Source organism: Lathyrus oleraceus, chromosome 3, assembly GCF_024323335.1.
Source record: "Lathyrus oleraceus cultivar Zhongwan6 chromosome 3, CAAS_Psat_ZW6_1.0, whole genome shotgun sequence".
Classification (NCBI taxonomy): Eukaryota; Viridiplantae; Streptophyta; class Magnoliopsida; order Fabales; family Fabaceae; genus Lathyrus; species Lathyrus oleraceus.
Genome location: NC_066581.1, coordinates 497769748 through 497787238, shown reverse-complemented (window position 1 = coordinate 497787238; position 17491 = coordinate 497769748). Strand labels below are relative to the sequence as shown.

The 17491-nt window shown below is 34.9% G+C and overlaps 1 protein-coding gene across 1 annotated transcript; it reads left to right on the top strand.

Moving 5' to 3' along the window:
- The first annotated feature begins 4248 nt into the window (after positions 1-4248).
- LOC127128380 (allene oxide cyclase, chloroplastic) lies at positions 4249-5388 on the top strand. The gene is made up of 3 exons (XM_051057634.1): positions 4249-4516; positions 4600-4721; positions 4832-5388. The coding sequence occupies exons 1-3, from the start codon at positions 4249-4251 to the stop codon at positions 5234-5236; spliced, it is 795 nt and encodes a 264-aa protein (XP_050913591.1). The 3' UTR covers positions 5237-5388.
- Positions 5389-17491: the final 12103 nt, after the last annotated feature.

Sequence of the window (17491 nt, the reverse complement as noted above, 5' to 3'; positions counted from 1 at the left end):
TCTTCAAAATTGTTTTCTTCTTGTTGAATTTTCTTTCATTTGATTTACCAATGTCAAAGAATGAAAATCAACGCTTCACCAATGAATATCAAAAAATCAAAGCTTTGGGATAACTAGATTTGTGCTTTGTAGAAATAGGAGGGTGGAGTTTTTTTGACAAGATGAAAGTGTTTTTCATACTATCTGTGATATCAATAATGGGAATTATGGGAGAAAACTTTGGAGTTGTAGAAGTTATATAAATCACATGGATAAGGGATGTAATTTATTCAATTAGTTATGTGATGAAATAGTTGATGAACGGGATTTGAAGATTGAAAGACAAAAGAAGAAAATTTCAAAATTGAAGAATCAGGTTCTCCATACTAAAGGATGGTTGAAAATATCCATTATGGTTGGGATTTTGAGCTTAAGGTTTAATCTTGTGTTTGTAACAATGTATTTAAAATAGATTGTGATTTTGGTTGGGATTTTGAGTTTAAGGTAATGCAATATGTTGTCATTAGTTTATCAATGTAATTTAGTTAGGTTGAATTTTGTATCTGTCATGAGTTTGTCTATGTAAAACTTTTGTTGGTTTAATGTTATGATAAGCAATGTGTTATGATAAGCAAATTATGTTCATTATACTAGTTTATCTATGTAAGTTGGGTTCAATTTAGTTGGGTTGAATTTACTTTGCATAATGTTATAATAAGCAAATATTATTATTAGAAATTCAAAAATGGTATTATAAGCCATATCATTTACATAAGCAGTAACAAAATTACGTCAACTAAAAATGGCATTATAAGCCATATCATTTGCATAAGCAGTAACAAAATTACATCAGTTCAAAATGGCATTATAAGTCATATCATTTGCATAAGTAGTAACCAAATTACATAAGTTCAAATTGCATCATAAGCCATATCATTCAAAATGGTTACATTCCAAAACATCATAACAAAAGTAACAAACAAAAATCAGAAATCATGGTTGACTTTAAACATGTCCCTCCCGCTTTGAAGTTTTCTTTTCTTTTTTGGTAGTGGATGAGTTGAAGTTGCTTGTGGTGGTTGACTTGAAGGTGTTTGTGGTAGATGACTTTAAGTTTCTTGTTGTGGTGGCTAACTTGAAGGTGCTTGTGGTGGCTGACTTAGAGTTGCTTGTTAAAGTGGCTGACTTGAAGGTACTTATGGTTTCTGACTTGGAGTTGCTTGAGCTAGCTCCCTTGAAGGTGCTTGGATGACTAACTAGAAGTTTCTTGTGGTGGTGCAGTTTACATGTGGCCTTGTTATGACCATCCTTATGACATCAACTGCACTTGATTCCATGTATTTCTTGTTTCAGATGTGACTCATCTATCCCCATTTCTCCAGCCTCTTTGTTCCTTTTTTCTTGGGCCTACCAAGTTGTCTCTTTATGGGTGGTGGTTGCAGAACAACAACATCAGTTCTTGTTCAGAAAGTTTCCCCATGAACTATATAAATAATTGGGGCATAACAAGCTTCATAGGGTTACTTTCTATAATAGTTAGGCACAAATTCATCTAGTTCTAAGTGTTGGTCCTTCATGCATGACATTACATGACAACATGGAAGTCCTGTCAGCATCCACATTCTACATGAGCATTTCTTTGGAAAGATTAATAACATATTTTCCCCATTGAATGATATATTCCTAACCTTGTAGTCATATTCACCTGCACTCCTGTAACACATTCAAATATCACAATATATTCATAAGCCAGTTTAATCATAGAGATATATCACATGTAGGAAGAATAATATAATCATATTACATCACATTTCAATGGTTTGTTTTTTGTGATTTCTTTACTATCCTCTTTCTGATATTTGGTAGAGTTGCACCTTCATATTTGATAATCTTCTGCCTATTTGACTCACATCTATGCATAAGATACACTCTTATTTCTTCAAGCATAATGACAATTGGCATGGCTAAGTTTTCACATCTCCTTGGTTATAGTTAACTCCCTCAACTTCCATATCTTCTTGGTTACAGTTAACTCCCTCAACTTCTTACTGGTTTAGTTTTTGTCCCTAATTCATATGATCCATTTCCATATTGCCTTGGTTGCAGTTAAATCCTTCACCTTTTTCCTGGTTAAAGTTTACTCCCTTATTGGTCCCCTCCATTTCCACATTCTCTTCCATATATATGGCCCTCTCTTCACCCACGCCCTCTTCAACCTTAGTGGCCCTCTCATAACCCACATTCTCTTCCATATATGTGGCCCCCTCTTCACCCACATTCTTTTCCATATCAGTGGTCCTTATTCATCCACATTCACTTCAACCTCAGTGGCCCCCTCATCACACCCATTCTCTTCAACCTTAATGTCCCTCTTATCATACACAATCTCTTCCACCATAGTTGCTCCCTTATCCAAGTTGTATCCTTCATTCACAACATTTTCAGACATGGTGGGGACCTCATTCAAGTTGACTCCTTCATCCATAACATCTTCAAACACGGTAGGAATTGGGTATTCTAGTGGAAGTATAGGTTCCTCAATAATTTCAGGTTGTGAAAGAGGACGAGTAATTAACATATAAATGACATGACCCAGTCACCACTGCAATCATTTCCATCTTGCTAGTTCTCTTGTCATCTTCTAATAGAACAATGTCATTAACATTCATTTCATCGTAATACCAAAGCTTATCTACAATTGGATAACGTAAATCTTTTAACTTGCCCAATATTTTAAAATAACTCCAAAAATCAGGATCAACATCCCAAATTGTCTCTTACCCTTCATAACCCGACATGGTAAAATTAGAAAACTCCTTAGAATACTCACCAGAATGATGCACAATACATTGCAGCCTCTTCCCCATGACCAATTAAAGTTACATAAGATAGAAGAAGTACTAAGGAAGATGGCCAAAGAAAAAAGTTTACATTTTTAGAACTTACAATAGAGATGTCGTACCTTAGGGTTTTTTCTTCCAACGTTAGTTGACTGCATCTCATCTTAGTTTTTATTTCACCAAAGTTAGGGATTTAACTTTCTTCTTCATCACACTTTCGCTTCGCCTTCAAATTTCATTTCAGCTTCAAAGATGAGAATGATGTTTCTCAAGAAGGCAAGGAACAACTGTCGTTTCAGCTTCAAACTTCAAATGATGTTTCTCTCACACAAATCTATGCCCTAGCGTTTCAGTTTCATTTTCTTTTTTATTTCAAAATTTTAAATCATAATAAATTTAACATATTTCAGATCTGATTCTAAATGTCCACCAATGCAATACTATATCCAACAAGGCAAGACTTAATGTTTTTTGACAAAAAAACTAACAGAAATGACCATTTAAGATAACCAAATCCCAATGAAGGGACTACTTTGTAATCTTTTTTAGTTAAGAAATTAAAGCGAAACATTTAATTAAGTTAAGGGATCAAAATACGCATTAAGCCTAAATATTTTAAAAATTATATTTATTTAGTAGTAAATTTAACAAACAATCAAATTTTAGTGCATAAAAAAATCAAACAACGGTTTAGATAATTTTTTTTGTAGAATGATGATATTTTATAAAATATTTTGTCGATTGATTTAAAAATTTAAAGAATACTTAAAAAAGTAATACATTTGAAATTTCACTTCCACTCTATACAATGAAAATGTCAAATTGACATTTTTCTCACTCCTATAAATTTTGAACTTTTTTCAATTTGACCTCTAAATTTTTCAACAAAAAATTACATATTGGTCTCTAAAACTTTTCAAATTTTATAACCGAATCCCTTTAACTTTTAAAAAATTATAAATGTATAAGTGCTTTTAGATTTTTATTTTGACCCAAAACTTCTAAATATGTAAAATTGGCTCAAATATTTAATAGAGTAATTTTAACATTCTATTCAAACAATTTAATTTAATAAAATAATTCAATTAAAATATTTGAATTATTTAAAATTATGAATTTTCTTTAAAAATATTAATAGCCTCATCTAAGTGCATCATTAATGTTTTGTTTGATCACATTAATGACCATTAAACAATACCCAAAAGTTGATGAACCAATTTCCCAATAAAGGAAAACAATGCAAATGCATTATCATCAACTATACCGTCCACGTCACATCAACGACCCATTTTTCAATTCTTTCGCATTTCATTTTCCATACGTTACACACTTTAATTTTTCTTCGATATTCTTCGACCGTCCACATTTTTCTTTGACCAACATTGTACTACGTAGTACCATGTCTTCGTTATATAAACCACCATTGCCTATGTTGTTTCCTCACACAATCTACTTACAAAACAATTCATCTAACCAAATTCCTCTATCATCAACAATGGCCACTTCAACCAACGTTTTGAGTTCCTTCGTTAACCCTGCTACTATCGCCACCACCCCAAAATCGTTTCTAACACCCCCATCTTCTTTCACGCCTTTCACTTCATCAAACTCATCTCTCACAAAGAGCCTCAAGATGAACGCAGTTCCTAAGAAGTCCTTTACTTGCAAAAGTCAAGTTAGCGACAACGTCAACACCGGTAATAATCATTGTAATCATATCAATACCAGACATATTTTTTTTTTGAATTTTTTGATATATAGTTTTTGATTGACTTAACAGAAAATGCTCAAGAATTGTTTGTGTATGAACTCAACGAGAGAGACCGTGGCAGCCCTGCTTATTTGAGATTAAGCAACAAGAGTGTTAACACTCTTGGTGATTTAGTTCCCTTCAGCAACAAAGTATAATTTCTCTCTATTATTATTTTTCTTTGCTATATCTAATATTAGCTACGTTTTGAAAGTGTTACAGATTAAATAAAACCGTGGTTAATATTTTGATTATTATGTAGTTGTACACTGGTGACCTACAAAAGCGTATTGGAATATCAGCTGGAATATGCATATTGATTCAACACAATGAAGAAAAGAAAGGTGATAGATATGAAGCAATCTACAGTCTTCACTTTGGAGACTATGGTCACTTAGCAGTTCAAGGACCATACCTTACTTATGAGGACACATACCTAACTGTGACTGGTGGTTCTGGAATATTTGAAGGTGTTAGTGGACAAGTGAAGTTGCATCAAATAGTTTTTCCATTTAAGATTCTCTACACATTTTATTTGAAGGGTATTAAGCCATTGCCTCAAGAGTTTCTTGGTCAACATGTTGCGCCTCATGTTGGGGTTGAAGCTTCTGCTGCTGCCAAGGCTCTTCAGCCTCATGCTATCATTGCTGGATTTAAAAATTACTAGGAACTTGGTTTTTTATGGGTGAAGAGATAGAAAAATTGTAGGGATTAGTAGTGATGAGGTGGCCAAATTATGTTAAGGCCAAAGAAAACTAAGATATTATGCAAACTCTTATGATTAAAGAGCACGTGTAGTGCAAGAGATTGGTTTTATTACATGAAGCATATCAAATTCTATATTTAATTTAAAAAATTGGTAACTATAATATTTATTGAATAAATTAGAGACCAAACTTCTTGCGACATGTTATACCCTAGTCCTGAATACTTCTAGTTGTGTCTAACCAACTATCGGTCCATAATTTAATCGCTTCACCATCCCAATGATCCACTCGACATGCTTAAGAATTTCAGGTTTCGACTTAATAATATCTTTCCATAATTTCGAATCTGATGCTTTCGATATGCATTCCATCATGTTATTCGCACTGTATTTTCCGCACATCACTTTACACCAAAGAACATCCTCATTAATTATCTTTCCAACCTGGTTCATGCTACAGGCTTTATTCATGCTGCTAAAACTCCTCAATACCAGCCTGCAACTCATCTTATCTTTTGTCACCATTTCACAATTCACCACATGAAAACTCCTCTTCTTCGTAGTATCCCCCCAAACAAAGTTCCTCTGTAGCTTTTGTATATCCTCTACACAAGCTTTAGGAAACATGTCTGACATCATAGGTTAAAATGGAATAGCTTCAATAACACTTTTGATTCTCCTCATGTCTGACTAAATTAAGTTTATTTAGCTGAGAAATCCTCCGCATGCTAACATGGACCAATCGTCTATGTCACGTCCATTTCTCTTCATTTACAGACATAAGACATTTTACATTTTGATTCTTCTGATCATAAAGTCTTATCTTATAAATGTTGTTCTTCCTCTTTCCATTGAAAAGAACTTGGCCATTCTTTTAACTGACATCTTTACAGAACTTTTGATTGAAAATAATGTCATAACCTTTGTCACTTAATTGACTTATGGACAAATGATTATGCATTAACCCTTCAATTAAAAGAACATTAGTTATGTAAGAAAGTTTACTGTTACCTTCTGTTCTGGAACCAATGATCTTCTCTTTTTGATCACCTCTAAAACCGACGATGCCTCCAAGCTGAAGTTCCGGGATTTGGAACATATGTTTTCTTCCCGTCATGTGTCGCGAGCATCTAGATTCCAGGTACCATGACTAGTGTCTCAACTTCACTACTAAGGATATCTGTAACATATACTATTTTATTCTTAGGTACCCACATCTTTCTCGGTCCTTTGGGGTTAGTCTTCCCAGAGTTCTTAACAAACTTGAGTTTTTGTGCAGGATAACTATACATGTATGCATAACTGAAACGGGGATGAGGTTTCGCTTTAGCCTTAGGTTTATAAGCAATTCTACCTTTAGGCATAACTCCATTTTGTTTCCCAAAAGGGACAACATGGGACTGAAGAGTATTGGGCTTATCATCTTTTTCAGAATTAGATTCATCATCAGAATCATAGCCAATACCCCTTATTTCGTTTCTTCTAACACCATAAATCATGGAAGCCATAAAGCTTCTATTCAGACTTTTAGCAAAAAATTTATGAAAAGATTTATCATATTTCTTTATGATATCACTAAAATCTGTAGAGGCTTTAGAAAAAAAAATTCTTTTCAGGTTTGAGACTCTTGCATAAAGGCATAAAGTTGTTGTTTTTCAAATTGAGATTTTCTTTACTATTACTTGAAAAGTCTTTCTGAAGCTTACAGTAAGCTTATGATTCAGATATATGAATCTTCTTCAGATCCTTGTATTTGTTCAGAAGATTCTGATATTTTTTCAGAACTTCAGATAAACTAGATTCAAGCTCAGATCGAGAAAGTTCAGAAAATACCTCTTCAGAATCTGACTCAGATTCTAATTTTGGTTGAATCGTTTCTGCAGGAGCTTCTGTGCAAGCCATCAGCGCCACGTTAGCATGCTCTTCTTTAGAATCATCTTCTGAAGACTCTGAATCCTTCAATGTAGCCATCAAACCCTTCTTCTTTCCTCTGAAGCTCTTCTTAGGCATTTCTTTCTTTAACTTGGGACATTCATTCTTGACGTGGTCAGGCTCCTTGCACTCAAAGCATGTGAGTTCTTTGCCAGCGCTAGCCTTATTGGATCCATAAGTGGACTCAGAGCGACCATTTGTCCTTCTTTGTCCTCTGAATTTACCATGCCTTTGCTTCCAGAGTTGATTAACGCGTCTAGACAAAAGAGACAATTCATCTTCTTATTCTGATTCCTCTTTAGACTCTTCATGTGTTTTTGCTCAAAGAAATTTTGTCTTCTCAGATCTTCCTGAAGACTCCAAAGCAACAAATTTTCTCTTTCTCTTAGACTCATCTTCCTCAAGCTCAATCTCATGACTTCTTAAAGAACTAACCAGTTCTTCAAGAGATCTGTTGTGCATATCCTTTGATAACTTCAGAGAAGTTACCGTAGGTCTCCAACGCTTAGGTAGACTTATGATGATATTTTTAACATGATTAATAATAGAATACCCTTTGTCTAGAACCTTAAGTCCTACAATAAGAATCTGAAACCTTAAGAATATGTTCTCAACAGTTTCCTCATCCTCCATCTTGAATGCTTCATATTTTTTAATCAAGGTAAGAGCCTTGGTTTCTTTGACTTGTGAATTCCCTTTATGCGTCATCCTCAGAGAATCAAATATAGATTTAGAAGTATCTCTGTTGGTGATTTTCTGATACTCAGCGTATGAAATAGCATTTAGCAAGATAGTTCTTGCTTTGTTATGATTCTTATAATCTTTCTTTTATTGATCTGTCATAACTCTTCTTTCAACTTTATTGCCACTTGCATCTAATAGGTGTTCATAGCCATTAACTACCATATCCCATAGATCAACACCGTGACATAGAAAGAAGCTCTTTATTTTATCCTTCCAATAGTCAAATCTATATCCATCAAAACCTGAAGGTTTAACATTGTAATGATCTCTATCATTTGTTTGAGCAACTGGTGGTGGAAGGACAGTCATTGTGTTTCACACTGGATCTTTATCTGACACTATTAAGTGTTTGATATCTTATTAAGACCAGAACCAAAGATGTGATGCCAATTGAAGATGGCAAGAAACAGGAGAAATGGGGGTTTGAATTGGGTTTCTAAAAACAAAAGCATTTTCAAAACCAACTCAATCAAACACTAACATGAACAAGAAAATAACAAAGTTATTTTTATACAGGTTTGCTGTTAACGAAGCTACCCCCAGTCCATCCTACAAAGGTGATTTTTTCTTCTCAACAAGGACATAATCTAATATAACCAAAATTGATTAAAGACACCACAAATACAAATTGTCTTTGTCTTCTTGAGTCTATCTGACTAAAACCTAGTCACTCAAGGAAACCACTCAAACAACTTTGAGATTTACAAGTGTGTGTTTACAAGTAATGCTTCTAAGAAAGAAGATTAACAAAAGATTAATACAATTAATATCTCATACAATAACGAGTAACAACTCTTGTGTGTTTATAAAGACTAAACACATAAAATATTTACTTTAGCAAAAGCGTGTGTATGAGCATAGTTTTTAGCATAGTGAATTAGCATGAGCATTAGCATCTTCTTCCATCTTCTAAGACTTCTTTATATATGAATTTAAAAGATCTGTTGGAGGGTAGAGTTGGAATAGAAAATTGAATTTGTCTCTTTATGTAATGGTTTGCATATATGAGACATAATGGTACAATAGTATTGTCCTTAGCCCACAAAATCAGCGTAGTAAAGGGAAGGTGATCTTGTACTGTGTACTATTTTCCGCGAAACCTTTTGATCTTATCTTCTAATCTTTAAAGACTTGTGATGAAATGATGTTGAAGTATGCTTAGAAGGATCAAGAGACTAGTTGACAAAATCTTTAGAACCTCGGTCTTCAGAGTTTTGACATAGTTCCTCATAACCTGGTCTTCAGAGTCTTTAGATCTTGTTCTTTAGAATCTTCAAAACTTGAGCGCAAAATATTGAAGGCTGACAATCCTTTAGAGGCTCTTCAATCAGAGTCACAGTCAGAAGCTTTAGCACAAACGTTCATCAGAACCGTTGTCTAAGAGTTTTCTAGAACTTGACAGCATCTTGTAAAGCACTTGTATCTCTTTAGAGTCAGAGTGTGTTGATTCCAGAATCTGATGACGTCACACGTCAATGCTTCAGAGTCAGAACCTATTAGTAAAAGCTACACACTATATAAAAACCATTAGTGTAAAAAAAATCTCTAAGAAACAATGCATTGCTATCATCAAAACTAAAGGACAGATGTAGAACCAAATCTTGTTCTTACAATATCATCTCAAGAGTCTCCCACAGTTTCTTGACATTTTTACAAACATGAACATCATAAAGTTTGCCATAATTTAGAGACATCATTATGAAGTTATTTGTTTTTAAGATCTATGTTTATCTTTCTTTTTTCCTCTTTAGTCCAAAGAGAATAAATTTGATCTACTACTTCATCATCTACTTGATGACTATTGTTTCCCATAATTCTTGATTTATGCTTTGAAGAAAAATTATAAACCTAGCTTGCCAAATATTAAATCTACCATCTTTAAAAAGTGGTGGTGTATCTAGAAAATATCTCTTGCCATAAGTCATATTCCTCCTTAGATTATTAGCCCTTAAATAGGAGTTAGGGTCTAATGCCACATGTTTAACTTGAGACTTCACACACCAGCGTGACTGGGGGGGGGGGGGGGGGGGGAACTTATGGAGTAAAATCATATTTTAAAAACATTTTAAAAAGTTAGCATTGGAAAAATAATTTGGAGAAAAGTAAGTAGTTAAGGGAAAGAGATGAACACCATAATGTATAGAGGTTCTGTCAAACAAGAAAGTGATCTACTCCTCTCCAAAAGAATTGATCTTGAGCGTATCCAATAAAAATTAATAACTTTTACGAGAAGGTCATCCATGCAAAACTTTGAAGATTCTCCTAAATGAATCCTTCCAGATAAAAGATCGAGAATCTTCTTACGAGAAGATCATCCACACAAAATATATTGGAGTTTTCTTACGAGAAAATCATCCAAACAAACAAGATCATGAGTCTTCTTATGATAAGATCAACCACACAAAAAGGATTGGGAGTCTTCTTACGATAAGATCATCCATACAAAATATATTGGAGTTTTCTTACGAGAAAATCATCAGAACAAACAGGATTAGGAGTCTTCTTACGAGAAGATCATCCACACAAAAACGATTTAGATTCTTCTTACGAGAAGATCATCCACATGAAAATATATTAGAGTTTTCTTACGAGAAAAACATCCAATCTTTTGGGGAATTCCTTTCAACAAAAGAGTCAAACGGACAACTTTCTAGGAAACATCATGACAAATAAAGCACAATGTTTGAATATGCCAGACAAAGTTGGATTTTATGCCAACACAAACCGAAATATGGTTCAAGGGCACTAGATAACAGTTGGACTTTGGAAGATACGAAAAATCGAACAAGGGTTTAAGGATGCCAGATAACAACTGGACTTGAGAAAATGCTTGCGAAAACCGAACAAGGGTTTAAGGGCGCCAAATAACAATTGAACCTAGAAGATGAACTTCTAGACGAGAACTAGACTTGAAGGTTATATTACCAGACGGGAACTGGTGTTTTTTCCATTTTTTGTCAGATGAGAACTGACTTTTAAATAACCTACTAGACGAGAACTGGTTTTAAGAAAAGGCTACCAGATGGGAACTGGTTTTAAAAACTGATTGTCATACGAGAATTTACTTTCAAATAGTCTACCAGACGAGAAATGGTTTTAAGAAAAGGTTACCAGACGGGAACTGGTTTTAAAAACTTATTCTCATACGAGAATTGACTTTCAAATAGTCTACCAGAAGAGAGTTGGTTTTTTGATGTTTGATTTTCCATGCTATGGGCATATGCTCTATGAATGAGATGATACGCAAGGCTTAACCCTAGATTAAAGTTACATGATTACTTCATGAGAATGCTTTATGCAATGACTTGAAGGCTCCCAAAGATACCCTTGTGTGGGTATTGGATGGAAGGGTTCTTCTACAACGAAACTTCTTTGTCAAAAGGGAAATCTTATTTGATGGGGTGATAGCAAGATTCCCAGACACTTGTATTGAACTTAATGATTGTTGACGTACGAAAAAGTTTGCTTGAGCTGCTTGAAGGTGTTGAGAGGAATTGCCCATATGTGGCTCATCTTTCCCCAATTTTTTTTTGGGTATTTGAAGAATTACCTCTAAAGGAGTTTTGGAAACAACTTGCTAGGAGACGACCTCGAGATGGCTTGCCTCAATGTTATAAACCTTGAAGGGGTCCTTAACTAACATACTCTTAGAATGGTAGACTTTTGATTGACCTTCCTTTGGAGATTTGGACTCATGGAGCTCTTTATGGTAGCTCGCCCTAGTCTGCATTTTGGACTCTTGGGATGATTAGATCAGATTAACTGATTCTTGAAGGGATTTTCCCCTGACTGGACCTCTTTCACCTGATCAAGTTCCTCAATTGACTGCATATTGTTGGGATTCCTTTGATGCTAAATGATGACTTGTAGTTAAAATAGTTCTTTCAAAAATGATAATCTTAATGCAACTCTTATGCAAAATTTAAAATCAAAATTTATTGATATGAATAGGTGAAACACAGTGAACGAGTCAATAATCATAACACAATGTTGATCTAGCCATTGACAATGTGCGAGGTGATATGATCAACATAGATGATTAACAAATATCATTTGGGACTCAGGTTAACGCAACCTTGCTGCAATATGCTTTTAAAACAAACTCTGCCTCAATTAGGTCTTTTAAGGGTTGTAACGCGACCTTGTTCAAGACTTTTAAAATAAAGGATATAAGGCTCAAAATTTAATTTTACCCTAACCCTTCTTCTTGATGACTTCCAATGCTACATTCAATTAATCGGCACACCTATTCAACTTCCAAGAGGGTTCGAAGGTTTAAGGGTGAAGATGAAGATGAAGATTCAAGATGAGTTTTTATTGAAATGGAAGTCATCTTATTTTGTTTTGTTAAGGATTTGAATGACCTCTTTTGATTGATTTTTATACCTAATTTTTGGTTGGACCATTTCTTTGAAGCTTTTGGTCCACCGGGATGCCCTGATATTTTGTCTAAGTCGTCTTTTGTGGTGTTCGACTTAGCGGACTTTTTTTTAAAGGTGGTGACTGCCACGTTTTTTGTTATTGAGAAAAACCACTACAATTCTCTTGTCTTTTCACAAATTCTTCGACATTTTAAGATATGTGCGAAATGTGTGGTTGATTCTCAGGTGGGAGGTGTGTAGATGGTATGGTTCTCTCGAAGATTAAATGCATAGTCAAACTATCTGAACACAACTACCATGCCCCTTGTTAAGTTAAGGGTTTTTAATTCCGAAAGAAACACCGACTTCTAGGCTCAAAGTGGTTGACTAGGGATTAACTCCTTATCTCTTCAATGTTTGGGGATTCAAAACAATTTCGTACATCATCAACAAAGTTTTAAATGAAAGCATACCATTAACAATTATGGGTATTTCGTTTTCATCATCCTCCATCTAATCTTTTCTAAATAAAGAGTTTGAAAAAAGAAGTGAATGAGAGAAGAGTTGATTTTTTTTCATAAATGAAGGAAAAATAGCAAGAGTGAATACGAATGGATTGATTCAGAAAATGCATGATCACTTCATTAATATTACCAATAAAAATAACAATGTTTAAAAATAGGTAGCATTCAACGAACAAAGAAAATACAAATGCAAATGATAAAACAACAAAATAATTACAAGTGCAGAGAAAGCTCTTTCGTGCTTAATTCACTGTTGGGCTAGCCTTCTTTAGAGTTGGGGGTCGTCATGCTCATTGAGACCATTATGATAATCAACTCATCACCTATAATGGGCAATTTCTTCTATGACATTGTCAAATGGACCCGCACAACCCGATGAAGGATTGTTGTTGATTCGAAGGCCTTGAGGCGTAAATGAAATCACTTTGGAATCAATCAAATCATGTACCTTACTCTTGAATTCTTTTCAAACTTCGGTTGAATATCCCAGTGCACCAGTGTAGAAAACACATCCGTTGTTGGGGTCAAAGTCGGGTGGGTACAAAAGAGGCACCGGATTCAATTCCTTTGGCACTATCAATCAACAGTTGATCAAGTATGCCGGTATATGACTGTATGACTTTGGTAAAGGATCAAATTTTCTCTTTGGACTTTGAGTGTTATGGTGTTGTTGTTGCGGAGTATACTGTCGTTGTATGGATGTTATTGTGATATCTATTATTGATGTTGCTTCAGAACTTTAGTTGGTTGATCTTGTGGTCTTGGCCACTGTCATTGGAACTGAGGTCTGAGAAGTAGTGACTGCTGACAGGGCACACTAGGCATTACGAGTTGCTCATTTTTAGCCATTTGTAGATTAAGGTCAGTAAACTCGTCGACGTTGGCATGACGGTCTTCAAGTTCTTTTCCTTCAACCTTATCACTTGACATAACCTTTTTTAGTCCACCTCTCACTTCTCATTTGATTCTGTTGGCATGGGTTATGACATTGGAATTCTAAGGTGGTATCTCAATTCTCTCGCAAGGAAACAACGGTGTCTTATTAGCCATATCCTCGCTCTGTTCCTTGTGGTATAAGACCTTAAGGCGTTTCATAGGTCACTTGCCTTTCTCATTATTTGCCTCGAAAATCAAAACATTTACACCTGAGCCTTCTTTCTTAAGTGTTGGTGACTTTATGTCAACCAACTTTTGCAACTTGAGCTTACAACTCTTGCATTCCTCGATGGAGTGCCCATTTGTTCCGGTATGAAATTCGCACTAGACCCTCTGATGGTCTTCTTCAAAGACTAGACTCTTGTTGTTGATCAGATCTTGTACCAAGGCTTCCAGCACAAAACAAGTATCTAGATCATGTCCTTCGGCCCCTTTATGGAATTCACATGTTGCATTTGAATTGTACCATGGAGAGTATGGTGTGTGTATAGGCGTGAGAGCTCGAGGAGTCACCAAATAATTTTGGATCACTTGCGGGTAAAGCTTACTATACGACATCGAAATTGGATAGTTGTGATCTTTGTTCCCCTTGTTCTAATTTTGATTCTTATTCTGACCTAACCCTGGCGATTTTGAGGAGGAATAACCAAAGGACGTTGATGTGCCGATTTGGCAGTCAAAGGTTGAAGATGACATCCTGAGGGATAGTCATACGCCGACAAATGAGGAGTTTCCCCCATGGAATTTCCCTTGACTTGGGGTAACACCGGTGGATGTAGAGCATCATCCCCCTCTACTGCAGCAACGAGTACATGGTGATCCTCTTTTCTCAACAAGGTTTACAGAGTTTCCAAGACCAATCCCATATGACCCTTTAAAAGGTTTACCTCTTCTTTCAATGCTTCTTGACCTTTCCTTATCTCGTCCATCATCTCCAGAGACATGGTTCTTTATTCCAAACACATGTCGAAAATCACGTTATTGGTCATGGACAAAGGCTGAATGAGTTTATTTTCTTTTTTGAATGATATGCAATGCATGTTAATGAATAAAAATGCAATGGTATGTGAATGGATGAAACACAATTCCATCTTTTTTTGGGTACATGGGTTCATAAGTCTGAGGTATGGATGAATCTGATTGCTTCCTAAAAAAGGGTTTTCACCGGGTATGATCTAAGATTTGTAAAAGGAACCCTAGAGTCATAGATCCATAAGAATGTTTGTCGCTTACAACAACTATATGTTGGTCGTCGACTCCTTTAAGGGAATCTATTTTGGGTGAGGTATTCATACCGACCATTACGAGAACTAAATCTCGGGGATCCGTACTAAGCAACCATCGACTTTGGTTTAGACATCTTACTCACTTGTTGATAGCTTACTCACTTGGAGAAGGGAATATTTGCATCACGACCGAATGGATTTAGAAATCAATATTCGCGGGCAACGTCGCTAGCTTACTCACATGTTCAAGTGGATGAAACATTGTTTTTGCATAGTCTCGAGACAAAATACATTTTGCTTATGAAAAGGGTTCGACGATTAATCACGCGGAGGCAAGAAAAAGAGTTTGATTGATTTGAATTATTTTTGGATGACGAGAGAGTTCGGAAGGGCGAGAACTGCATCTCGTTTCCCAACTCTCTGGAGCTCGTGGACTACACCACATTCCTTTTCATCTTATTTGTGAAAGAGCTTTGATATTTTTAGATGTATTGAAGTTTTGATTGAGAAAATGCACTCGATGCTAGTCGAGGTTTATTAAGCATTATGGAATTGATTTGAGGATAATGAGTGTTTGGATTGGCGAGAACTACATCTCGGATTCTAACTCTCAGGAGCTTGTGGACTACACCTCGTTCCTTTAATTCAATTTATTAAAAAGTGTTAAATAGTGGTTAAGTGTTTTTTATTTTTGATTAGAAAAATGGTTTGACATTGGATCAAGCATTTGATTAACATTTGCAAAAAGGTTTGACAAAATGGTTTGAGAGTTTGAAAATGGTGGAAGATGGAAAGTTTGAGAAGTTGGGAATGGTAGAAATGGCTTGAAATGGTTTGGTATTTAAGAAAAATACTTGATGTTGAATTGAGTGCTTATTTTTTTTTGTTCCTTTTGAAAATGGACGATTTTACACTAATCTTGAATTAAAAATTAACTAACGCAATCAGAACAAACATATGGGAAATTGGTAAATTTATTACACGTCATAGGAATAGGGATACATTTTATCGAATGAGAATATAATAAAGAAATTAAAAAGAAAACCCATCAAACAAGTAAATAAAAAGATCTCATTGTAAGAAGGCCCAAGAGAAAGTCACGGGGCTGGAAATAAACCGAAATCAAAAATAAGTTTAGCTCTGAACTAACTTAAGGTGCGTTCATGTAGGAACCACTCTATAAGAAGGCGGGCAAATTAATCTATGCATCTAAACAATTTTCGAAGTCTAAATCGAATTTAGACTCCAAAATTGCAACACAACAATAAACCAAACGACAACAACCATGCATGTCATTACTAACACAACAGTATTGCAAAAGTATTACATCACAATCGCGAAAAGAATTTTTTTTTTTACCACAATTATTATAAAAATGAAGACATCATTGGGGGGTGGGGGTGTTAAATAATTAAAACTAGATAGGCTTAAATGAAAGGTTAAAATCAAAGTCCAAAAGTAAACAAAATCATTTTATTTACATCTTTCAAAAAATAAAATATCAAATAATTAAAAAGTTTAAAGCTAACAGTTCCAAAAAAAATTAATTAATTAATGTAAATATAAATAAAATAATACTTACTTCAGAATATCAGTAAAGAAAAAAAATTGTTTCCTTTGGGAACATTGTTCATCTTCTTCACATAGCATGCGAATTTGCAAATATAGCTAAACAAAACTTAAATATTAAACGACAACAATTCTTCCAACCTAAGCACCAACATGAAACACAACAACAGTACAAACAAATAGAAAATAATATACAAAGCGATATCTCGTTCGAACCGAAATGTTACCAAAAATCATGATCAACGACTAAGCGGAGTTAAGTTCATAAGCTCGAAACAACAATGCAATGTGGCTTGCAACTATTCAGTGTTGCGTGACAGAGCTTGTGTTTGTTGTGCTCATGGTAGTTGAAGTCGTGTATGGAAAGGGTTGGTGGCTCGAGCACGGTGTGACCGTATGTTGATGGAGGTATGGTCAATTATGGAGGAAGGGTGAGATGAAGAGGGGAGTTATTATGACGTGTTTCGGATGTGTTGAGGTGTGTGTAGGATAGAGATGAAGAGTTCAGGTGAGATTTAAATGTTGTTGATGCAGGAAGGAATCATTGGTGAATCATCCACTAATTAACTGAATATGTTATGTATGGGTTTATGGGACGAAAAATACAAAGATAAAGAGATATGTGGGGTAATATATAGATATATAAATATAGTAGTTATATTGAAATAGTGGTGGATAATGTCGGGAGCAATTTTTGATGGCAAAGAAATTATGGTCATGTGGTGGTTTTGGTGTCACCAAATGTTGTTATCAGTGAGATGTTCGGTGGTGTATTTGTGAAGAGAAAAATTATGCAGAAAAAGGAATGGTTCCTTAGTGAGTTATTGTGTGATGATGGTTAAGGAGAGGCATGATTATGGAAGCACGATGAAGGAGGAGTTGAAGTTTGTAGTGATTATAAGAAATGAAAAATAGTTTCTCTGT